Source organism: Theropithecus gelada, chromosome 3 (assembly GCF_003255815.1).
Source record: "Theropithecus gelada isolate Dixy chromosome 3, Tgel_1.0, whole genome shotgun sequence".
NCBI classification, from domain to species: Eukaryota; Metazoa; Chordata; class Mammalia; order Primates; family Cercopithecidae; genus Theropithecus; species Theropithecus gelada.
In genome coordinates, this window is record NC_037670.1 from 36,903,708 (window position 1) to 36,930,443 (window position 26,736).

Genomic DNA, 26,736 nt, shown 5'->3' on the forward strand with positions numbered 1-26,736 from the left:
TCTATCGGGCTTTGAGTTTTGTTTTGTTGTTGTTGTTGTTTGTTTCGTTTTGTTTTGTTTTTAATAAGGCAGAAAGAAAGGAAAGTGTTAGGTGAAAGCAACCAATGAGAATACCTGCATTTTGAAGAAACAAAGTAGGGCATTTAGAATTATCTCTACCGTATCCGCTTTTTCAGCTCCTCTCTCGGGATACAGAGGACTGAACTCAGCTAAACTAGGTTCAGGTCTAAAGGAAACCTTAAATTCATTTCTGTATTAGAATTAATCACACACCTATAAATACAATTTATAATATGAGAACTGCAACAAGAGAAATGGGGGGAGATGAGCAGTTTGCTGACCAATAGGGTTAATGATGGTAACATAGAATCCTAGTGGTATGCCTCCCATTGACTATTAATGACGGTAACATAGAATCCTAGTGCTATGCCTCCCATTGACTAAAATGTGTGTGTTAAGATAGCATGGCGCATAAAACAGTGTACTGCAGTGTCAGTGTATTCAAGCTTATGGTTTCTCTGCTTGGGTTTGTATCTTTGGCTTTAGATTTTCTCCCATAACCCCAACCTGCCCACGTTCAAGTCGCCACTCCTGGAAATATATTCTTGATCTCTCAAATCTGATGCTAAGTCTGTCTTGCCCAACGGTGGCCTCTAGCCACCCATGGCCATTGAGTATTTGAAACCTGGCTAGTCCAAACTATGCTGTGAGTATTAAAAACCCACCAGATATTAAAAAGTTAGTCTGGTAGAAAAAAAAAAAAAAAACGAATGTAGGATGTACTGGGTTGAAGAATATTAATAAAATTAATTTTACCTTTTTTTTTTTTTTTTTACCTTTTTATGTTAATGTGGCTACAAGAAATTTTAAATTAGGTGTGTGGCCTCTATTATATTTCTGTGAGACAAAGCTGCTCCAAGCTGTTTTGGTCCAGAACTATGTCTCGGTTCTTTTGTATCCTTCATGGGCCTGCATGGAGTGGTATTTAGTAATACTCAGCAGTAGCAGAGATGATCTCTTAAGATTATCAAATTGTGTTAAGTTTTAATTTTTATTCTTGCCTCTCATCCTCTGTGCACCTCTCTGGCCAGAAGGCATTTATAATACCACCTTTTAATATGTGGAAATCACTTGATCCGCTTGAGTCATTGTGTTGTTTTCAAATCTAGAACTCTTTCTGCCATATTTTGTAACTTCTATAATTAAACAAAAGGCGAACCCAGAGCAGCTTGGCTCTTAGGGATGTGTGAAAAGGCGCTCAGTCCTTAAGATGGTGCCAAAAGTGACAAATCTATGGGATGACATGCAGGTTTATGGAAGAGAAGCATGAAAATTTTTATTTTTTAAAAGGACAAACAAGCTAGTCACCAAAAGACAGATACTTGATTCTACTTATATGCGGTACCTTTTTGAATTTGAAGAGTCAAATTCAAAAAGATGGAAAACAGAATGGTGGTTTCCAGGTACTGGAGGTGGTGGAATGGGGAGTTGTTTAACGGTGTGCAGGGTTTTAGTTTAGCAAGATGAAAACGGTTCTGGAGATGGAGGGTAGTGATGGTTGTATAACGATATGAATCTACTTAACACTAAACTGTATAATTAAAAGTGGGTAAGCAAAGAGTGTCTTACAGAGCAATCACTTGTAACTTAAAAATTTTAAAAACCTGAAGGAGATTAGTTATAATGGGTGATCTTAAGTAGACCCTAACTGCCCGAAGGAACAGCTGGATCACATCGCTTGAGAGCCTGTTAGAAAAGCAGACTCAGTCCCACCCTAGACTTGTCCAATCAAAACCTGCGTTTTAACAAGGCCCCCAGGTGGATTCATAGGCACTTTAAAGCGTGAGAAGCCCTGCTCCTAATGTCATTTCTCAAAGTGTGATCCATGAGCCGCCTGAGTCAGAGCCACTCTGGGGAGTTCTGTTTTCAGGTGCGTCCCAGAACACATAAATCAGATCTGGGCTGTGGAGCTGGACAGAAGATGAATCTTGCAGACTGATCAAGATCCTAGATGATTTTGAAGCATGGTTTGAGTTTGAGAGCCCCTGATCTGGAAAGCTTTAACAACTATTACTCTTACAATTCCATCTTTTAACGGATGTTGGAATTATTAAATACTTGTAACAAGAAGTCCTGTTATTGATAAAATCAAGAATATGACTAATAATGCAGTCAAAAAGAGGCAACAGAAAAAGCACCTATAACTTGTCTTGGGTTGGTGAATGAGGAAGCTGGCATTCAAAATTAGTAGACTATTGTAACACTTCTTGGGGTCCTGAACATTGGAATCAGAGTCGGGTTTCAGAGTTGAGCCTGTTTCTGTCATTAGCTTTGTGCAAACCTCATCAGGCTCAAGAGTCCTCATTTGTAAAGGGGAATGAATTCTCTGACCAGTTAGTTTACATTCCTGAGACAAGGTTAAATTTGGAAAGCAAAGAGTTTTCGGTATATATGTGATAATTTTGAAATTCTTGAATTTTTAAAAAAGAATTTAAATGCCGCATTACTTAAATTTTTTTCTAAAGAAATAGTCAAACCAAACCCTGTCTAGTTATTAATAGATACCGCAGATGAGACGCCTGAGTTGGTAAGCTCTTTTTTTTTTTTTTTTTTTTTTGAGGCGGAGTCTGGCTCTGTCGCCCAGGCTGGAGTGCAGGGGCATGATCTCGCCTCACTGCAAGCTCCGCCTCCCGGGTTCACGCCATTCTCCTGCCTCAGCCTCCCGAGTAGCTGGGACTACAGGCGCCCGCTGCCACGACTGGGTAATTTTTTGTATTTTTAGTAGAGATGGGGTTTCACTGTGTTAGCCAGGATGGTCTCGATCTCCTGACCTCGTGATCCACCCGCCTCGGCCTCCCAAAGTGCTGGGATTACAGGCGTGAGCCACTGTGCCTGGCCAGTAAGCTCTTTTTAACTCTAGTTATTTTCAACTACAATAATTTTATAGACTTTTTTTCAAGGCTAGAATGTTGATGTGGAATCAAATAGGTATGCCTGTATGTATGGTAGATGCATCTGACAGGGATCACTTGACTTGAACATGCCCTGACAATGATCCTGTGTGGCAGGCTCACCTGCATCCAAGTTCTGAGTTAAGAAATCGGGAGCGGGCTGGGCGGGGTGGCCGGTGCCTGTAATCCCAGCACTTTGGGAGGCCGAAGCGGGGCGGATCATTTGAGGTCAGAAGTCCAAGACCAGCCTGGCCAATATGGCAAAACCCTGTCTCTACTAAAAATAGAAAAAATAGCCGGGCATGGTGGCGCAGGCCTGTAGTCCCAGCTACTTTGGAGGCTGAGGCAGGAGAATTGCTTGAACCCGGGAGGTGGAGGTTGCAGTGAGCCAAGATCACGCCAGTGCACTCCAGCCTGGGCGACAGAATGAGACTCTGTTTCAGAAACAACAACAACAACAACAAAAACCCAAAACAAAAAAAAACAACTAAGAAATCCAGGAGTGGCCAACCCAGAGAGCCATTCCTTATCTGTAAGGAACATCTGAGCCCTCATCTCCTTCCATCGAACATGGGCCATGCCGGGGATTGAGACAGTTTGTTAAGGGTTAAGTGAAAGTTGCCAGGTGGAGATTGTTAGGGGGAGGGTGTTAAGTGAAAATGCTGTAGAGACCACATGCCTTTTGCAAGCGGCTGTGGTTCTTCTGTCCGACCCACCACCACTGGACTCTCTCCCCTGTATGCAAGCCCCCAATAAAACCCTATGAGACAGGGTTCACTAGCTCTGGGGCTCTTGAACCTGGTGCCATCCACATTGGAGTCAATAGGAGTTTGGCATGACACCTTATTCTATGAAATTTTATATGAAGCCATAAAATTTTCTTTCAAATAGACTTTATATTTTACAATAGTTTTAAATTTACAGAAAAATTGAGAGGATAGTCCAGAGAGTTTCCATATGCTTTGCATCCGGTTTTCCCCATTGTTAACATCTTATATTAATAAGGTACATTTGTTGCAGTCCGTAAACAATTTTGATACATTGTTACTTATTCAGATGTCCTTACTTTTTGTCTAATGTCCTTTCTGTGTTGCTGGATGCCATCCAGGAAGGCACATTATCTTTAGTTGTCAGGTCACCTTAGCCTCCTTTCCTCTTGGCTGTGACAGTTTCTTAAACTTTTCTTGTTTTTTAATGACCTTACTGATTTTGAAAGGTACTGGTCAGATAATTTGTAGGAATTGTCTCATGCTTTGCCTGGGGTTATTTGTTTAAAGAAGGAAAACCGCAGAGGTAAAATGCCCATTTCATCACATCATATCAAGAATACATATTTGTCAACATGATACAGCCCAGTTGGCATTGACCTTGATCACCTGGCTCAGGTGGTGTTTGTCGAGTTTCTCCACTTGAAAGTTATTCTTTTTCCCACTTTGTGTGCTCTACTCTTTGGAAGGAAGTCGATTTGCACAGCCCACAATTAAGGAGCAGAGAATTATGCTTCATTTTCTTGAGGGCAGAGTGTCTGCATAAATTATTTGGAATTCTTCTGCACAGGAGATTTGTCTCTTTTTTCCTATTTATGTATTCATTCAGTCAGTCATTTAGACTCATGGATATTTACATTGTACTTTGATTTATAATCCAGTACTACTTTATAATTTTTATTGCTCAAATTATTCCAGCTTTAGCTATTAGAAGCCCTTTCAGTTGGTTCCCATGCCCATTTGACATAGCCATATATATTTTTTTCTTACAAGATGCTCCAGTCTCATCTTGCATATTTTCGCCATAATCCTAAAATCAGCTGTTTCTCCAAGGAGCCCTTGTTCCTTTTATTGGAGAGTAATGTTATTGGAGAATAGTATTAAAATCTGGATGTTAAGGATGCTCATTGCCACTGGAGTTTCTTTGCTTTTAAGACTTCTCAGTTGATAGAACAAGGCAATGTATTTGTCTATATTCACCCTTGTGTTATACAGATGTATAAATATTTCTATAGCTAACTAGTTGTATTTATATTAAGCTCTAATATCTAGTCTATATTAAGCTAAATAAAAGTTCATCCAGATGTTTCCTACTCTAACATATTACCACACGGACACTTTCTCTCTCCTCCTTGGTTATCTATAAATTCTTACTCTATCCTCCATCTATGTACTTCATTGTTCAATTTCAGTATATGTGCATAGCAGTATCAGAATTGTTACCCAGGCTGGGTATGGTGGCTCATGCCTGTAATCCCAATACTTTGGGAGGCTGAGGCAGGTGGATTGCTTGAGGCCAGGAATTTGAGACCAGCCTGGGCAACATGGCATAACCCCGTGTCTACTAAAAATACAAAAAAAGTGCTGGTCGTGGTAGCATGTGCCTATAGTCCCAGCTACCGGAGAGGCTGAGGTGGGAGGATCACCTGAGCCCAGGAAGTCAAGGCTGCAGTGAACTGTGATCGTGCCATTGCACTCCAGCCTGGGAGACAGAGTAAGACTCTTTCTTTAAAAAAAAAAAAAAAGTTAAAATATGTCTTTTTAAAAGCTGCAAGACTGCTAACATTTATTTATTTATTTATTTATTTATTTTTGAGGCAGAGTCTCACTCTGTCACCCAGGCTGGAGTACAATGACACAATCTCAGCCCACTGCAACCTCTGTTTCCCAGGCTCAGGCAATTCTCCTGCCCCAGCCTCCCGAGTAGCTAAGATTACAGGCACCTGCCACCATGCCCAGCTAATTTTGTATTTTTCGTAGAGACGGTGTTTCACCATTTCACCATGTTGGCCAGGCTGGTCTTGAACTCCTGGCCTCAGGTGATCCGCTTACCTCGGCCTCCCAAAGTGCTGGGATTATAGACATGAGACACCATGCCTGGCCATAAATACTTATTTTGTTCCCATTTTTTTTTTTTTAAAGTAAATCCTTTGCACTATTTTTATTATTTTAAGACCAGTGTTATTCAGAGCCTGGGTTAAACACTATTCTTTTTTTTTTTTTTTTTTTTTTTTGAGACAGAGTCTCACTCTGTCACCCAGGCTGCAGTGCAGTGGTACGATGATCTTGGCTCACTACAAAGTCCGCCTCCCTGGTTCAGGAGATTCTTCTGCCTCAGCCTCCCGAGTAGCTGGGACTATAGGCATGCACCACCACGCCCAGCTAATTTTTGTATTTTTGGTAGAGACAGAGTGTCACCATGTTGGCGAGGCTGGTCTCCAACTCCTAACCTCGTGATCCACCCACCTGGGCCCCCCAAAGTGCTGGGACTACAGGCATGAGCCACCACTCCCGGCCAGCACTATTCTGTCCTGTACTCGCTTTGCCATCTATGTATGTATATTGGATGTATATGAGGCTGGATCTGTACTTGGAAAAGTTGGAGAGATGATTTAGGTAAAACTTTTAGTTTTCACTTCTTTTGCCTTTTTGCTTATCTTGATCCATTTAGTTTCTGCCATCTGGCAAATAGTTCTCATCTGAAGAATCCCATCTGTTAGTTCTCACTATTATCCGGTAATAGTTACAGTGAAATGCTGGTGACGACAACAGCCACTTTTTAAAAGGATGTGTAATTCACCCTCGTGTCCTCTTTGAGAACCCAGTAACTGCCCACACTCTGAAGCTAAAACCATAACAGTTTTATCACATGGAAAGTTTGTTGAGAAATGTTTGCCTGCTTCTGTGAAGTAATTGTCCCGTCTCTTGAGTACAGATGCCTCCCAGGAAAATTTTTCCAGCCTATTTGTTAATGCAAAAGTTACAAAAGGTCAGTATATAATGAACATGTTCAAGAAAAAAAAAAAAATTTGTGAAGAGTCTGAAATGGTAAAATAAAAAATCACTTAAGAAAACATTTATCTGCAGCTGTCATTTTCATATACACATATCTAGTGTATATAAGTTAGTAAGTACATAATTCTGGCAAGTTCTACCTGTCTACACATCTACACAGAAAAATTAGGAAAGTCTTGTCCAGACTTTTCCATCATCTTCAGTATAAAGCATCTTCTAGCTGTTCAAATAGAAACAAGCTGGATTCTTGACTCCTTTCTATTTGGTTCTTTTTTTTTTTTTGAGACAGAGTCTCCCTCTGTCTCCCAGGCTGGAGTGCAGTGGTGTGATCTCGCGATCTTGGCTCACTGCAACCTCCACCTCCCAGGTTCACACCGTTCTTCTGCCTCAGCCTCCCGAGTAGCTGGGACTACAGGTACCCACCACCACGCCTGGCTAATTTTTTTGTATTTTTAGTAGAGACGGGGTTTCACTGTGTTAGCCAGGATAGTTTCAATCTCCTGACCTCGTGATCCGCCCACCTCGGCCTCCCAAAGTGCTGGGATTACAGGCGTGAGCTACCACGCCCGGCTCTATTATTTGGTTCTTTAGATCTGATCTTGAGACAACATCCAGAATCTGAGAACTACTCACCATCTCTCCTGCTGTCATCCTGGTCCAAGTCATCGTCATCTCCCACCTGGATTCATGCCAGAGCCCGCTTCCTGGTCTTCTCACTTCTAGTCTTGACCCCTAGGGCAAGAATGATTAGCTTAGAAAACCACCCCAGAGCCTTCCAGTATTACTCCGAGTTGGACAATGTTTGAGGCCCGTTTAAGTTGGACAGTTGGACTGTTCAGAGTTGGACAATGTGTAAGGCCCCATGCAGTCAGCTGTGCCTGTCCTGTCCTGGCTCTCACTCACTCACTTGCCCATGGATCTCCTCCACATCATTCCTCCACGACAGCATTGATCTCCTTGCTCTTCTGTGAGCTCACCAGGCATGCATCAGCCTCAAGACTTTGTGTAGTATTTATTGCTTCCTCTGGGTAGAATATTCTTCCCTTTCATTCTGAGTATTTTGTTCCCTTACTTCCTCAAGTATTCACTGAAATGTCCTATTTTCAAGTAGGCATTCCCTGACCACCCTATTTAAAATTTCACCCCTCAGAAAAAACATACAAAAAAAAAAAACCCATCCCCTTTGTCTGCTTTATCTATGTAACATTTATTGCCATCTAACAGACACTATATTTTATGCTTTTTTATCACTTCCCCCCTAGGATCATATATCATTTTATTGGTTTTGTTCACTGCTGTATTCTTAGCACTGAGACATAATTGTAAGTATGCAGTGAAGAGTTAGTGGATAAAGGACTGTGACTGCCAGAGGGGACTCAGGAAACACCCCCTCACAGCCAGGACCGTCACTCAATGCAAGAGTTGAAAGAGGCGATCACTCTGATTCTCTGCTTCTCCACTCGTAGGGCCTCCATCCCACTGTGTTGATTGCTGTCATGTATTCACCTCATCATAAGCAGTACTCACGTGCCAGACAGTACCATGTCATCTCTGCGGGGCCACAACTAGGTAGTGATGGCGTAATGAAAATAAAACCCCAGTGTCTTCAGTAGGTACCAAATGGGTGATTAGTAAATGATGAAGAGTAGCTGTTGCTCTTTTGATTACTATGATTATTATTATGAGAAACTATGGTGGTTGATGAGATACTGGGGAGGATACTATTAATATATAATTTATTGAGCAACTTTGTTCTGGGCACTGAGTTGAGTGCTTTATGGATATTAATTCATTTAGTTCTGCCAGTTCTGCCATTTACTCTGTGTGTGACCTGGACTGTTACATAACCTCTCAGTCTCACCTTCTCTTTTTTTTTTTTTTTTCAAAAACACAGTCTCGCTCTGTCACCCAGGCTGGAGTGCAGTGGCACAGTGCCAGCTCACTGCAACCTCCACCTCCCGGGTTCAAGCGATTCTCCTGCCTCAGCCTCCTGAGTAGCTGGGATTACAGGCATGCACCACCACGCCTGACTAATTTTTTTGTATTTTTAGTAGAGATGAGGTTTCACCATATTGACCAGGCTGGTCTCGAACTCCTGACTTTGTTATCCGCCTGTCTCGGCCTCTCAAAGTGCTAGAATTACAGGCTTGAGCCACCGTGCCCGGCCCTCACCTTCTCTTATAAAGTGAGATCATTGTAGCTGCTTTGGTGTGGTTCTGAGGACGGTGAGAGAAGATGCACATGACGTACTGAGGGTAATGGCAGGCACATGGTTCAGAGTTACTGACACTACTGATGTTTTATCTTCACCAGGCAGATCCGGGCCCATAGCACAAGGAAACCGAGACTTTGGCGTTTTACAGTAATTCCAGTGCCAGAACACTTCCCCCGCTTTCTTGAATCATCTTTACCTCTTGAGAGATGAGGAAGAGAGGGCGCACCTTGGGCAGAAGTCCAAAGACCTCAGGCATTTTTGGCCCTTCATTCCCATGATTCTGGCCAACATCATTTTAGTCCCCAGCAGTTCATAGAAATATTGTCTTTTAATCTGATATTTGAATAATCTGTGTCTTGAAGAACCTGCATATGGCTCTGGAATCTTTTACATTAATCTACTCAATCCCACTCTGACGCTCAAAACTTTAGCAGTCTGGTTTTTTTTTTTAATTATTTTAATATCTTGATTTTAAACATTTATTTTTAGAGATAGGGTCTCTCTAAGTTATGCAGGCTGGCCTCAAATTCCTGGGCTCAAGTGATCCTCCCACCACAGCCTCTCAAATAGCTGGGATGACACCCCTAGGTGCCGCCATCCTGGCAGCAGTGTCAGTTTTGAGACATCTTTCCCTTCTCATTTCTCCAAGTGTCTTGGATTGGGGAGTTACTGTGGTTTTAGTTGCAGTACTTTTTACTCTGAATTCTGTCTTCTTCCTGGAATTCTGTCTGTCTTTTGAAAAGACAGCATAAAGAAATCGAAAAATATACTTTAAATTCCATAGCGTGGGAGCCTCTGCTACTCGCCTGTTTGATATTCATTCCCATTTTTTCCTTTCTAAAAGAATTCCAGATTTTTTTTTGTTCAGGGTGACAATGCCCTCTGCTGAAAATACTTTCACAGATTCCCTTGCAGGTATGTGTAGCCAGATCATAGTAATGGCATATATGGCCTCAGTGGGATTTGCTGAGGAGTATGTCCCTCCCAAGTAACAGAGCAAAGCTTTATTAGAGGGAAAAAAAAACAACAGAAAACCTTTCACCTTTGTCTTGTTTCCCCTGCCTTCTGCCTGGAACTTGGACACAAAGTCTTGAATTTCTGTGACCATTTTGTGACCATAAAACATGAGGATAAAACCAACGTGCTAAGGATGGCAATACAGAAAGATAGGAATACCCTGGTCCCTGATGGCATCATGGAATGTCTGCAGTGGCCCTAGCTTCAATGTCACTTCTTAGGTGAGATACACAATCCTACCGTGTGTTTAAGCCAGGTTTGACATGTGGTCTGTTCTCTGCCGCTGAATGCATTCCCAGCTGTTCTGTGTGGCTTGCTAGCTCATTTAAGTCGAGTTTTATTGTCAAATTGACCACATTGTGGATTATAATATTAAAGTACTTCACAGTCTAAAAGTGAACTACTTTTGTAAAAGCCAAAGGAAATGGGCCAAATGAACCATTTTGAACAGAGTTTAAATGAGTGAGTTGAGTTACCACTCTTGGATGGAGAACTGGAGACCTGGATTTTCAGTCTAGTTCTACTGCCAGTTGGCTCTGTGGGCAAGTCACCTGACCTGGGCTCTTTTCCTCCCATCTGCAAAATGAGGTAATTTGAGCTAGACAGTCCTCTCAAAGACCACCAAGGAGCTAGCAGATTGAGGCCTGCAGACTCCTATTGAATTTGCCATCCTTGTTCACCTTGCCAAGACTTCATAGCCAAGAAGACAGACCCAGATTTTGTTCATTAGCTTTGAAAACTCCCTTTCAGTTGTGGGGGGTGTGTGTGTGTGGTGTGTGACATGTGTTTTGAATATAAATTGTGAATTGTTTAAGCAAGAAACCAGGTTGTATGTTTAGCAATAAGCATGCGTAGTGTATATTGACGAATTTATCCGCTGGAAATAAATGGTGCCAAATTTCCTAAAGTTTGTCGTAAACAGGAACATGGTTTCTCATTATGATGCTTAATTTGTTTTGGTCTTTGATCTCTTATACCAGAATTCTGTTACGAACTTTTTTACGTGAAAGATCAAAGCAAATAAACAGAAGCATTTGTAAAAAAATAAGGTATTCATGGCTGTGGAGAGAAACTCCAGGTATATACGATCATAGTCTTTTTTAAATTAACAAACTTTGTTTTTAAAAACAAAGTAGTATAAGTTCACAGCAAATTTGAGTAGAAAATACCGTTTCCATATACCTGTTTTCCTAGCAAAGATTTTTAAGTACAATATTTTTTAATTAAAAAAAGAAAATATAAACCATGTGAAGCCAGTTGGTGAAAAAGGCTTCATTATATTTTAGCACTCTTAACTCTTATTAAAAATTTTTTAAAACAGATTTTTGTGGTTGAATCGCTTACAATTTCTGATGTGTAACATTCTAACATGTTTCATCAAATTTTAAAAGTAATGTAAGCAGTGCTGTCCACTGCTAAATTTTATTTTAATGTTAGAATGCAGTGAAGTTTTTGTTTTGCCATTAGTCCTGAGAGCTTATTAAATAACCAGTTTTAATCCTTTAAAAAACCGTTGTCATTTTGAGGAACACATATTTCTTAGCTCTGTGCAATATAAGAAACTAAGACATCTTGGCAGTATCAAATGAAATGTTTTGCAAGTTAGAAGGTTCAGTAGCCACTTATAAACATAATGAACGATTGTTATAGTCAGACTAATGCAGAAATACAGGTGTTGGGGGCAGGGTGGGTGGGTGAGCAGACTTGGTCCACAAGTAGTAGTTTGCCAACCTCTGTCCTAAACACAAGTTGAAGAATATGGTTCTCTTGGATAGATTTTCTGCCAGATGAAAGTAAGAATAACATCCTTAGCTAATGAACTCCTAATATCCAAGGCAACTTTTATTTGATACAGGCTTTTAAGAAAAGCTTGTTTACCAACTCCTCATTAAAAATGCTCAGACTGGCTGGTCATGGCGGCTCATGTCTGTAATCCCACACTTTGGGAGGCTGAGACTGGCAGATCGCTTGACCCTAGGAGTTCACGACCAGCCGGGCAACATATCTAGACCCTGTCTCTGCAAAAAGTAAAATAATTAGCTGGGCATGATGGTGCACACCTGTAGTCGCAGCTACTCAAGAGGCCAGGTGGGAGGATTGCATCACCCCAGGAGGTCGGGGCTGCAGTGAGCCCTTGATCCAACCACTGCATTCCAGCCCAGGTGACAGAGTGAGACCTTGTCTCAAAATAAACAAAAAGATTAATGCAGTACATGTCCTTTTGTTGAATAAGTAAATATGTTTTGGTAACTTTAGCTTTGCATTATGATCTAGTCCTCAGCAGATTGACTAAGGGCAGATAAAACAAGTTGATTTGGTTTTGTTGTTTGGCACTTACTGTCTGGTTTATGCCCCCAAGAACTCTGGCAGGCCAAGGTCGAGTGGATCTGATCCCTGCTCTGGCTCTTCTCACGAATTGATTTAGTGGCTTTGGGCCAGCATTAATTTTTTAAAACTCTTTAACCTATTTGTACATGACAGGCATTTAATTTTTCGAATAATCACTCATTAAATAGAAAAGCATCACTTCTTAGTTTGGACATTTGCAAATACGGCTGAGCAGAGCTGACAGATGAGGTGGGCATCTTCAGGTCATAGGTCACTTCTGGCCTCCTGTAACCTAGAAAATTGGGATGCCTCAGACATCAGGTGTTCTTCCAAGCAGCTAGGGTTGGTCCCTGACCTCAGAAACCCTGAGAGCCCTCAGAAACTCTGAGAAATGCACCTGGGAATGGTATTTGTTTTGGATGAGATTACCTTTACTTTCCATTCTCCAGCTCTTCTTGTGTTTTTGTTTGTGTTTTCTTTTATATCATCCTATATAAAAGAGAAATGTGATATCATTTGCATTATCTTGTTATTTCTTTCCTTGTAATTTATATCTTAATGCTTATCTCTGGGGCTAGGTTATAATCTCCCGAGGTAGGTGGCCTTAGGTTTCTTGGCAGAGATTCCTCCCCTGGGAAGTGAGGGTTATAAAAGAACCTGTGATGTGGCCCTGTGGAGCCGCATGGGGTGGGTGCTCAGTACTCACTGATTTCTTCAGTCTTTGGGGTATCATGTCTCATAATTTTTGCATTCCCTGCAACACACACTATACTGCTATGGGCGTCATTGATCATTTTAAAGACTTAAGGAATGACAAGATACAGTGCTTATTCTCCTCTATGATTTGCTTAGATTTTTATCTAAATAGTACTTACTAAGTACTTCAGTATCACGATACATCTTATGTGTTTGAGCTAGAAACAGACTAAAGTTTAAACACCTTTATGAGAATGCAAAGTTACTTCCTTCCCCTTCTTACGGCTTTTCATCCCTCTTTATGTTGCATTTCAGGAAGGGTCCTGTAGCTTACTATGAAGGAAAGACATTGGTTCCTGTCTTTGCTGGTGTGTGGACAATCTGTATTCTTTGCTCCGTGGGAATTGTGGGTTTATGTGTATTCTTGCATGTTTTGCTGGAAGGACCACAGTGACCTACTTGGTGGTCTCCCTGCTTTCATGGTTTCACTATGCTGGTCTATCCTTCACTTAATTATAGAGTTTATCTGGGGGAGGTGGAAACTTTTGGCCTATGTTGCTTCTTCCAAAATGGCATCCAAAACCTAAGCCTCTTTAAAATTAGAGTCCAACGTGCTTCCCCCGTGCTACTTCCTTCTGGACTCCCTTTGCCACTTCTTTGTGCTCCAGCCATGATGGGCTGCAAGTACGCCTTGCTGGTTCTTTTCTCTTTCTTTGCACGGAGGCTCCCTCATTTTGAAGGGTCTTTTGCTACCCATCCATCCATTTGGATTCTATAATAGAGTTCTTCATGTTTGCCAGAACTAGGCCATTGTGGGGGTATAATGGCAAGCAAGACAGATTTTTTTTTTTTTTTTGAGACGGAGTCTCGCTCTGTGGTCCAGGCTGGAGTGCAGTGGTGCAATCTCGGCTCACTGCAAGCTCCGCCTCCTGGGTTCATGCCATTCTCCTGCCTCAGCCTCCTGAGTAGCTGGGACTACAGGCGCCCGCCACCACTCCCGACTAATTTTTTTCGTAGTTTTAGTAGAGACAGGGTTTAATCATGTTAGCCAGGATGGTCTCGATCTCCTGACCTCGTGATCCACCAGGCTCAGCCTCCCAAAGTGCTGGGATTACAGGCGTGAGCCACGGCGCCCGGCCAAGCAAGACAGATTCTATCCTTATATCATGAAAGTTCAATTCATTTCCCATGTGGCATACTACTTCTCACCATTCAGATTCATCTCGAATGTTATTTCTTCTTTGAGGTTTTTCCCACTGCACCGAAGATATTGGCCTGGCACTTTCCTCATCTCTATTACAGAATTTAACTTGTTCATTCATCAACAGATATTTATTGCCTACTAAGTGCAAGAATCTTTGCTAAAAACTGGGAATATTGCAGTGAACAAAACGAAAATTAAGTTTACAGCTTACATATAATGTGCTAATTATCCATCTTTTACCTTCGTTAGACTGAGTTCATGTAGGACTTTATGTAATATCTTTATATCTTCAGTACCAGAAGTGCCTGGAAATAATTTTCATGATATAAATTTTCTTTAAAGATATAACAAAAGTCTGAGGAACAGTTTTCAGAACTAAAATGAATTAAACTCTCTCTGTCTCTCTTATGCGTGTTATGTAAACATATATATAAAATACAATTTTGGGTTTTTTGCCTAGGAAGTAGAAAAATGCTAAAATTTCTATTTTATTTACAAGCAGATTAAAATGTCCGAGAAAGAGAAGTAGACAGGGATTTCTATTGATTTTGCTCAAATGCTCACCTAGACAATGTCAATATTTGTATTTTACCCCCCGTTATAATAGAATGGTAATTGGTTCTCTAGTTAAGCAGCTTTTTAGGATTAATTTTGAAGCAAGAGATTCAGATTAATTAAGGGAGAATTTCACTTGCAGCATTTAGGAATTATTTTAACCATCAAACTTGGTGTGGCAAGAAACTGAGTTGCTTAAGGAGGCCAGACATAACATTCTGAAGGTAGTAGGGTCTTGATTGGGTTGCTTAGGCATTGAAAGGCTGTTTTAACTTGTCTTGAAGTCTGTCTTTCCTTGATGCCTTCTCTGCGGTAAGAACACTGTGATACAGATGGAATGACGGGAAGTGGTTTTCCTTTCTTTCAGTTGGTGAGTTTGTAAGCGATGCCCTTCTCGTTCCTGACAAGTGCAAATTCTTACACCAGGAGAGGATGGATGTTTGCGAAACTCATCTTCACTGGCACACCGTCGCCAAAGAGGTACCAGCCCATAAATTCTTTCTTATTGCAAAGTGAAGATTTCCTGGGGACATACCTAATAGCATTTTAGAGGGTATTTTGAGGCAACAGCTATGTTAATAAGTTATTTAAGAAAAAAACCCAATGCTACTATCCGTAAACCAGATTTTAGTTTTTAGAGTGATTTTAGGTTCACAGCAACATCGAATGGAAAGTAAGAGTTCCTGTGCACCCCCTGTCCCCAAACATGCACAGCCTCCCCATTCGTGAATATTTTTAAAAAGTCAAAAATAGGGCCAGTTGAACTAGATTCATTATGTGCCTGTGTCGTGTTTCGCAACTTAAAAATAAAAGTGGTCTGTGCCATGCCTTATAACTTAAAAATATAATCTTTAATAGTCACAACTTTAAAGTTTACCCTTCAGACTATTTTTATTCACCTGTTTTTTCTTTTGTCATATATAATTTTTTAATAATTTAACCTTTTCCCCTGTTATCTATTAGTGAATACAGTGGTAGAACAGTGAGGTAGCTTGTTTGTACCAGCCTGAAAGCTCCAGTTAGAATTCAGTTTCTAAGTTATACTGTCCAATTTTATATACATAAGGCCACGCATACCATCTTGAGTTGTCCACAGGGTGAGTCTGACCGAGCACTTGGTTGACCTCTGCTTTTGGCTAAGCCAATAAAAGGTACAAGATACTTAGCATGAAAAGGCCACTGTGTAGTGTGACCACCTTCACAGCTAGCTGTGTCCCTTTGATAGTTTTTCTAATAATTTCATATAGTTTATTTGTGGTAAGATCAGTCTACTAGAATTAGGCACCTTTGTCAAGCTCCCTAGGGCTTCACTTGGGTCGATTTTGATCCCCTGTCCCTCCCCGGCACATGTGTGGAGACATTTTTGGTTATCACAACTTGAGGGAGTGGTGTTACTGGCATCTGATAGTGTCCAGAGGCCAAAGGTTCTGCTAAACATCCTACAGCCAACAGGATAACCACCCTCCACCCCCAAGAATTATCCAGTCCAAAACATCAGTAGTGCTGAGGTTGAGAAATCTGATCTAGCTTAGCTTAACCATTGTATCCTAGCTTTATAGCTGTTAGGCAGAAAATACCACTGAAGATTTAGCATTATTTGTTGCCTCTTATAAAATAATACATTTGGATCCACTGTAGAATAAAATTTTCATTATATAAAAATGTGTTTTGGAGGTTTAAGAGCTTGCTGAGTTTAAGAAAACAAACCAAATAAGTTGAAGTCCAGCTACCTATTTGATAACCTCATTTTTTATTCCTTCTGTGTTTTCATAAGAAAAATCCTTTGTCTCTAAGAAACAAAAATGACTCCCGTAAGGTCAAAATACAGTCTCTAATATTTTCATTGTTTACCTTTGTGTATTGAATTATTAATCCTTCATTTATCACTAGTGGATGCTCTCAGAGCTTTATGCTAATCTAGATTTGTGCAAATTTAGCAAATCCCAAAAAACAAAAAAACATTCAAGGAGAAATCTCTAATGACTGTAAGTTCTGATGCATGGTGGCTGCAGGGGATAATTTCTTCTCTTCCCAGGATTGTTTTAGAGTAACAAAGTGAACCAAGAGAGTCAGAATTTCTAGGATAAGGCAGGTCCATGTGAGAGAAACTTCCATCTGTAAGGGAGGTAGGAGTGAGCTGGGGATCTACCTGGATACACGAATTAAGCTAGAAAGCATTAATTCTCTGGTATCTATTCACCAGTGGAACCTTCTACATCTTATTTCTCAATTAGTTTTCATTCCAGTTGTTCGTATAAACCTCTATTATATAACATCGTGGTCTTATTAAATAAATAATAATCTTAAGAAAAAAAAAGAGTACCAAAGTGTAACCCATGCTAAAAAAAAATCCTGTTGTGAATTCACTCAAAAAGCAAATGATGTTTTCCTTTGTGAAATTGGTTCCTCATATATTGGGTCTGCCTGTTGATTATTTTATGTGGAGTTTTCTTACAATGAAACACATCTACTCTACCACTCACTGTTTTCTCCCCACACTTTGTAGACGTGCAGTGAGAAGAGCACCAACTTGCATGACTACGGCATGTTGCTGCCCTGCGGAATCGATAAGTTCCGAGGGGTAGAGTTTGTGTGTTGCCCACTGGCTGAGGAAAGTGACAATGTGGATTCTGCTGATGCGGAGGAGGATGACTCGGATGTCTGGTGGGGCGGAGCAGACACAGACTATGCAGACGGGAGGTAAGGTGGCCTTTGTGTTCAGCCTCAGAGATGCTGAAACATCTTGCACAGAGTATTTGTATCCTGTAAATGAATCTTTCTGTTTATCACTAAAAAGGTCTCTGCCCACTCCCATCAAAGTCTGCTGTTATGCAAAAAATCTTAACTATGACTTTTTATGGCATCCTGTTGAATTAATAATGATGTCAATCACCCATCACAGAGTTAGTTTTAACTGTTTAATATTAAACTTGGGATCAAAATCCCACTGGTAGCTATCATAGGTTACTGGTGGTTCTAACAGGGAGTTGAAATAATAATGGCATTCTGTTTTGGTCATTAATTTTTAAATTTTTTTAAAATGCTGTCTGGGATTGTCCGTCATTAGTTCAAGGTGAATTTTTGTTAAGAAAGGTTTGGTTTGAGATTTTGGGGGTTTTGTGTGTGGATGTGTAAGGTTTTTTTTGTTTTGTTTTGTTTTGTTTTGTTTTTTTGCCTTTTATCATCTTTTCCTTCATTGTGGAAGTCAAAGGCATTAATAAATGCTTGATGCTTGCTAATTTTTTTTAACTACCTTTGATTTCATGATTGTAAAGAAATCTGTTTTCACCTCTTTTTCTTATGGAGCTTAGTCCCATTACTTCTTACCTGATTCTCATTCTTTTTTTTTTGAGACGGAGTCTTGCTCTATCGCCCAGGCTGGAGCACAGTGGCACAATCTCAGCTCACTGCAAGCTCCGCCTCCTGGGTTCACGCCATTCTCCTGCCTCAGCCTCCCGAGTAGCTGGGACTACAGGCGCCCACCACCTCGCCTGGCTAATTTTTGTATTTTTAGTGGAGACGGGGTTTCACCGTGTTAGCCAGGATGGTCTTGATCTCCTGACCTCGTGATCCACCTGCCTTGGCCTCCCAAAGTGCTGAGATTACAGGCATAAGCCACCGCGCCCGGCCCTCATTCTTAATTGAAGGCGAACATTTATATTCAAATCATAAAATTATAAAATGAGAATCTTTGGGTTGGAAATGCCATCTGGTTCAGGCATTGATTTCATGCTGTCTCGTCCCCTGAGGTGGGATGATTGTATCACCTCTCTCTTTCCTTCAGTATTCTCTCAGATGTTCCCTAGAGCTCCAGATTTCCAAACAGGACTTTCAATAGGAGTTGTAAGTTTATAATCACCAAACTACAGGATGCTTGTTTTTTGTCTTTTAATTTCCGGTGTAATGTGCTACTAGGGCCCCCATAGAGTTTATTATCTATATCAGCTAGAACACTGGGACCACAGTCATAAACTGAAGGACCCAGGCAAACTGGGTCATATGGTTACCCCACCTATTACAGTCTCCAGTGATGATGTCACTGTCCAGGTTGATATTCAGTTGACATGCTCGCCAGCTCCTTCCTAGTTACCTTCATTTGTGTTCCATTTCAGTACTTGAACACAGTCATGCTTTAGACTCTCAAATTGCTCAGAAATATTGTACCCATAAGGTTTCTAGCTTTGATATTCCCCTCTGACCATGATCTTCCCTCATAATCACCTCCCCAGTTCAGGCTTTTAGTCCATTATCCTCTTTTTCCCTGCCTGCGTTTCTAATCAGGATGGAATCAATGGATAACCATTCTTACCTATTCCATTGAACATCCTTGACTTGGCTGATACCCTTCACATTTTCTAAACATATTTTTGTCAATTCTCCATAGCCAGAAAAAATTAATTTCTTTCTTTAGTTGCTTCTGGGATTTCTAAAGTATCAAGTCGTGTAACCTTACCGCTTAATTCCATTTCTTATTCATGCTGTAACATCAGCTGGGATCTTAATGTTACTAGATGCCCCTAATTATCTCTGTCTTGATGACCTATCATCTTCCCCATAGCAGTTGATCCAGGCCAACTTCACTCTCCTTGGTTCCCAGCATAACTCTCTCTCATGCTCTACAGATGACTCCTCCACAGTCATCCATTGTGAATTTCTGCAACATGGTGCCTGACATTTGGTAGGTGCCCAGTACATGTTTGTTGAATAAACCAATGAATTTTCTCCTGTCCCTCAGCATCCCTTGTACCTTCTTCTATTCCCTTTGTTTCCTGTCTTCCCTCTTACGATTATGTTCTGCTGGACTCTCAATCATCTCTTCCTTTCTTGCATTTTCGGTCTCCCTCTCCCCCACACCTCCAGGCTTCATCCACTCTCCTCCCAGGTAATTATTTCCCATGCATTACTATCTTTCTACTATGTGTTTTTAATCCTGTTGGCAGTTGGTAGGAAATATTTGATGGTTTATTCTACCCGGAGAAAAGTCCAGATTCCCTTGCACGGCATCCAGAAGTCTCTTATGTGACTTCAGCCTGCATTTTCAACCTTGTACATGCATGCATGTCACTCTGTCTCCTGGCGCCCCAAAACCGTGGACCTTTTCTTTCTCTAGGCTTTCGTTCCCACCATTCCGCCCCATCTGAAATATTTTTCCTTTTTCGTCAGTGGGGTTAATGGATGATAAAGATATTTGTCAACTCTAAAGTGCCACATCTTATGACCCGTCAAAATCCTATATATTTGTAAATGTTCACCTGAAAAGATGCATTCTTTACAAGTGCCTTGCTCTGCTATACAACCCTTGCTTTACCTTTTCTTATAAGACCATAGCATATCTTCCAATGAATTGTAGTCCTATCTCTTTTTGTCTGTTAGAATCCAAACTATAGTTTATGTGTCTGGCATGTCTTGCACATAGGTCCTCAATAAATATTAGACAAAGTGAATTGTATATTTAAAATTTTTTTTCATAGCTTTTGGTAAGGACTTTGTGGTCCATAGTTGGATGGTATAGCAAACTTGTCCAACTCATGGCCCAGGATGATTTTGAATGCAGACCAACACAAATTCATAAACTTTCTTAAAACATTATGAAATTTTTTTGCCTTTTTTTTCTATAGCCCCTGTTATAGAGGCTCCCATCTTTTAGAAAGAACTGTCCAATACAAATGTAATGTGAGCCACTTTCTTTTTCGTTTTCTTTTTTCTTTTCTTTCTTTTTTTTTTTTTTTTGTTGTTTTTTGAGATGGAGTCTCACTCTGTCACCCAGGCTGGAGTGCGGTGGCTTGATCTCAGCTCACTGCAACCTCTACCTCCCGGGTTCATGTGATTCTCCTGCCTCAGCCTCCTAAGTAGCTGGGATTAAAGGTGTGCGCCAGCGTGCCCGGCTAATTTTTTTTTTTTTTGTAATTTTTGTAGAGATGGGGTTTCACCATGTTGGCCAGGCTGATCTCAAACTCCTGACCTCCTGATCCATCCATCTTAGCCTCCCAAAGTGCTGGGATTACAGGCTTGAGCCACCACGCCCGGCCTTACTTTTTCATATTCTAATAGACAATTTAAAAATAGTAAAAAGAAACAGGTGAATTTAGTTTTGGCAACACTTTATTTAATCCAATATATCTGAAATACCATGTGACCAATATGAAAAATTTAATAAGATAGTTCACGTTCTCTTTTTTTGTTTCTTTCTTTCATAAGAAGTCTTAACACTTCTTTTAACATTTAACGGCAGCCGGGCGCGGTGGCTGACGCCTGTAATCCCAACACTTTGGGAGACCGAGGCAGGCAGATCACGAGGTCAGGAGATCGAGACCATCCTGGCTAACACGGTGAAACTCCGTCTCTACTAAAAATACAAAAAATTAGCCGGGCGTGGTGGCGGGCGTCTGTAGTCCCAGCTGCTCGGGAGGCTGAGGCAGGAGAATGGCATGAACCCGGGAGGCGGAGCTTGCAGTGAGCTGAGATGGTGCCACTGCACTCCAGCCTGGGCGACAGAGCAAGACTTCGTCTCAAAAAACAAACAAACAAACAAACAAAAAATTTAACAGCACATCTCAATTCCAACTAGCCACATAACTGTGTTTGATAGTTACATGTGGCTAGTGACTACTATATTTGGACAGTGTAGTTCCTGGATGACTTGAAATTTCTTATCACTCTTTATTTTTCCATTAAGACAAATGGTATATATAACCTAGTAATGTTTTCTAAGGTTGAGCCACTGAATTTTTATTATTATTTTTAACTATTCTTGTTTTTAAAATTTTTAAAAATTGGTTTGGATTCAATATAATTAGAATATGAGGTCACTTGCAACGTTTTATTTTTTTAACTTCTTTTCCTGTAGCCCTGCAGGCAGACAGGGCTTCTTCCTCATGTGGGCAAAGCCAGAAAGGTATTGCATCACTGATCCACACACAAGCTGGGCTCCTGCCAACTGGCAACCTAGGAACCAGCCCCCCTTTTGACACTTGAAATGTAAAATCAGAATAGAAGTTTAACATACATGACTTGAAACATCTTCAGGGGATGCTACATGACAATTCTTGAAGAAGGAGAAACAAGCTACCATTTTCCTGGAAATGGTATTTGATTCACACTATTTTGTTGTTTGGTAGTTAATGAGACTTCTTTTGATAGAAGGTGAGTGTTTTTCTATTGCTAACGAGGCATTTAGAGAAACATTCCTAGTGGGATGAGCTCTGTTTTATGACCTCATTGAAAAAGAGGTAAATCTTTAACATAGGCAAAACAAGTAGTGTTTCAGAAATTTATGTGGAAATTACCAAGTATATATTTCTCCAGTGTTGTAATGGTCATGTTCTCAGATCACCTCAAAATACCTATTTATGCAGTTTCTAATGTATAAATAATCCAGACTGTTACTAATATTATGTAGCATAATGTTAATAATAATAATTATGTCCATAATGTTAATAATATGCAGACTCCGGCTGCCATGGGTAAGAATATTTTCCATGGGAAAATTCACTTGGAAAGCTAACTTGTAAGACTAGCCAGGTAGGCAGCCTAGCCCTGGAGGCAGAGCTGCTCCTCACCTGAAACTGCAGAATCTGATTGAACCCAGTGTTCCATGGGGGTTGCTGAATTCATAAGGCAAATGAAATGTTAGAAGACCCTCTAATTGTTGTAGAGTCACACTTTTCCTCTTGCAGAGGAGGTACTCACTTTTTTTTTTTTTTTTAAGGAAACAGAATCTTTTAATTATTGATGTATTTTTTTAGGTTTAGGTTTGCACACAATAGTGAGAGTGTGCTGAGCGGTAACCTGATGTATCTTTCTGGATAATTAGATGATTTTTTTTTTCCTATTTCCTTTAAACTTTTTTTTTTTTTTAAGAGCTGCTTAAGATCTGGAGGAGTGATTTCCTTTTGACTGCATCTTATCTTCTTTGAAACTGTGTAACTCAGAAGAGTTTTCTTTTTTTTCTTTTTCTTTTTTTAAGATGAAGTTTTTGCTCTTGTTGCCCAGGCTGGAGTACAGTGGCGCCACCTTGGCTCACTGCAACCTCTGCCTCCTGGGTTCAAGCGATTCTCCTGACTCGGCTTCTCGAGTAATTGGGATTTCAGGTGCTCACCACCATGCCCAGCTAATTTTTGTATTTTTAGTAGAGACAGGGTTTCACCATGTTGGCCAGGTTAGTTAATGTTACTCTCTGGTTTTGGGGGCAGTGATATGTTTTGGCTTTTTTCCCCCCCTTGAATCATGGGGGCAAGTCTTTCCCATGCTATTCCTGTGAAGTGAGTAAGTCTCACGAGATCTGATGGTTTTAAAAAGAGGAGTTCACCTGCACAAGTTCTCTCTCTTTGCCTGCTGCCATCCACGAAAGACATGACTTGCTCCCCCTTGCCTTTCACCATGATTGTGAGGCTTCCCCAGCCATGTGGAATTGTAAGTCCAATTAAACCTCTTTCTTTTGTAAATTGCCCAGTCTTGGGTATGCCTTTATCAGCAACATGCAAATGAACTAATACAGCTCGGGGTGGCTTGTGTGGGTGCGTATGGCCGTGTATGCAGGTGTGCATTGGAATACACAATTCTGTATTGAACCCAGTTTAAACTTCATCAGTTCTGGTGATTGCTGGAGTGTCACATATGGCAAGACATCGCCTTGCCCCCTCACTACACCAGAAAACCAGGCCAGCACCATTGACTATCTAGATACAGTGGGCCCTTTCTATTATTATTATTTTATATTTTTAGATTATTTGGCAAACAATTTACAGAACTAAGAATAAAGGAATAGTGAGAAATAACTATTAGCAATTTTAGTAAGAGTTAACATAGTACATATTTTAATTTTACAAACAATTTAAATATGGTGAACCCACATTTTTATTCTATATTTTCCCAGTTTTGAAGGTATGGATTTCTGAAATGAGCATTATCCTTTGGAATGCAGCTAGCTGCTAATCACCTGCCATGCACGAACCTGAAATATATCCGTCTTACAAATCCTGCTTCTACATTTCAAATACATCTCTATTAGGTTCATCATATTTCTTGGTCTTTTTTTTAATAGTTGCCGTTTCATTTAATTATTGTAAAAATTTGAGATATTTAAAACATTGACAGCTCATAATTTTATTGAAGAGGGAATATAGCCATCTTCCCTCAGGAATAAAATGTGTTCAAGTTTGGATTTGTAAACAGCTATTGAAATGATCAAGCCAGTCTTTTTTTCCCCCCCTTTTTTTTCTACATTATCTCTTCTATCACCTTAGAGAGATTCCTGCCTTGGGCATATGTCTACTTCCTAATGGTATCAAATAAATGTGTTGCACAGACATAAAATTTGTTGCATAAGCATCGTAAAAAAGGAAGGAATACTGTCACATCATTTTAGCAATGATGGTTAATGTTTTTGTCACATAATATTGAGTGATGATATCCTTCCTGTTGAATGACTAAGTGGATGAGAATACCATATTTTCTTTTTATTCTTAGAAATACATTGCTCAGCCAGGCGCGGTAGCTCACGCCTGTAATCCCAGCACTTTGGGAGGCCGAGGCAGGCAGATCATCTGAGGTCAGGAGTTCGAGACCAGCCTGACCAACATGGAGAAAGCCCATCTCTACTAAAAATACAAAATTAGCTAGACGCGGTGGCACATGCCTGTAATCCCAGCTACTCGGGAGGCTGAGGCAGGAGAATCCCTTGAACCTGGAAGGCAGAGGTTGCAGTGAGCCAAGATTGCACCATTGCACTCTAGCCTGGGCAATAAGAGCAAAGCTCCACCTCAAAAAAAAAAAAAAAAGAAATACATTGCTCACTTGTCAAATCTTGAGCTTGAGAAAATTCGTCTAGGATATCATGTGAAGGCTCATAGCCTAAGGTTTTACTTACGTGATCAATTTCATTCTTCTTCTGGTTTATCTGATTGGCAAAATGTCTCCTTCTGTCAGTTTTTCCTGTTTGCCAATGTGTGGAAAATGATTTTTTACTATATTCAGTGGGTCTCCAGACTTCTTTTTATCGTGCTTTTTAAAGAGATGGGACCTCACTCTGTTGCCCAGACTTGAGTGCAGTGGCTATTCACTGGTGTGATTATGGTGCATTACAGCTGCAAACTCCTGGGCTCAGGTGATCCTCATGCCTCAGTGTCCCAAGTAGCTGGGACTATTCAGACTTTTTTTAAAACCATCTTGAAAGATGAGGCAATACTTTTGGAACACAGCAATAAAAATGTGGTAATTTCCCTATTGCATCACCTTTCTAGGCAATTCTATCATTCTTTCATACTCATATTACTTGGTCTTCTTTAGCACAGTTTTTAAATAGTTGATGGCTAATGATGAAATAATTCTTGGAATGATAAATATTTTGTAACATAGGAACAAAATATAGGAAAAAATTTGAGACTCTATATCTCAGACTCATGGTTAAGTACAAGCTAGAATGAGTTTTATTCAATTAAAATTTTCTTTGTCTCTATGAATGGATAAAAGTAAGAAATATCAAGCCCCACAAGTAGTTAGAAGTGCTCAGAAACTCAAAAGGTAAAATTGTGTCCAAAGGACCCTGATGGTATTCTAAAGGTTAACAGACTATCCTACTTACCAAGAGTTTACATTTATTCTGAGGCCTGTACAACCTGATATAGGAAAATACTTGACATAATTTTCTATAAGTTAGGTAGTTAGGTGCTCAACAAGTATTTGAGTTGAATCACATTGGCATTCACAAACACATACACCTACGTAGTCATTTTAACTTCAGGTTGATATATGTCACCAAAACTAACTGGTCTTTAAAAAAGAAAAACTCGGCCAGACGTGGTGGCTCACGCCTGTAATCCCAGTACTTTGGGAGGCTGAGGCTGGCAGATCTCTTGACGTCAGGAGTTCAAGACCAGCCTGGCCAACATGGAGAAACCCCCTCTCTACTAAAAATACAAAATAGCCAGACATGGTGGCGTGCGCCTGTAATCTCAGCTACTGGGGAGACTGCAAGAGAATCGCTTGAACCCAGGAGGTGGAGGTTGCAATGAGCTGAGATTGCACCACTGCACTCCAGCCTGGGTGACAGAGCAAGACTCTGTCTCAAAAAAAAAAATGAAAAGAAGAACTAAGGACTATCATTCTAGACGTGCAGTAATTAAGTAAAATTGCATTAGGAGTCTAATATCATAATGTGATAGGTCCCACGTTTCATTATTTCCATGGGCAGAAGAGGGATGGCTACTTTATAAATAAAGGAAAATTGTAACAATAAGAAAGAAAAGATGAAGTATGAAATATTTCCAACTCAAAAATAAACTGTATCTGAGCATACAGAGATACAAAATGTCACCTTTTTCCTCCTGTATAATGAAGGGCACTAAACCTCTTGAGCGTTTGATATGTTTCAGATACTATATTAAAGTGATTTTTTTTTAAGAGACAAGTTCTTGCTCTGTCACACATGCTGGAGTGCAGTATTGTGATCATAGATCAGTGAACCTTGAACTCCTGGACTCAAGTGATCCTCCTGCCTCAGCCTCCCAAATGGCTAAGACTATAAGCATGTGCCACCTTGCCTGCTGAATTTATTTTTATTTATTTTTTATTTTTTGTAGAGACAGGGGTCTTGCTATGTTGCCCAGGCTGTTTGCAAACTCCTGGCCTCAAATGATCCTCCTGCCTGGGCCTCCCAAAGTGTTGGAATTACAGCCATGAGCCACCACGCCAGACCAATGGGTGAAATCTTGATAACAATCATCAACGCAGTCATCATAAAAGACTTACTCAGGCTCAATTTGTAGGTGGCACAGTGCTACATCTAGTCAAAAGCCAATTTAATTATGGTCATTGTGCTCTGAGAACTTTTCTCAGAAAATAATAACCAGATGGTGTTATAGATGGTGCATTTCACGAATACATGATTTGTAGTTAGTGAAAACTTGTCATTCAATCATGTAATAAATTATGCACATACTGTCTTCCACTTAGCTAGTAATGTAGAAACATTCATAGCCTTACCTGATG

General features: G+C 40.3%; 1 protein-coding gene across 10 annotated transcripts in view; it reads left to right on the forward strand.

Moving 5' to 3' along the window:
- APP (amyloid beta precursor protein) overlaps positions 1-26,736 on the forward strand; it is a 288,793-nt gene that overhangs the window by 103,759 nt on the left and 158,298 nt on the right. For all 10 annotated transcript variants that reach the window (XM_025378892.1, XM_025378883.1, XM_025378884.1 and 7 more), the window contains 2 exons: positions 15,116-15,228; positions 17,255-17,448. In XM_025378892.1, the coding sequence (XP_025234677.1) occupies positions 15,116-15,228; positions 17,255-17,448 (307 nt within the window). The remainder of the gene's footprint in view (positions 1-15,115; positions 15,229-17,254; positions 17,449-26,736) is intronic.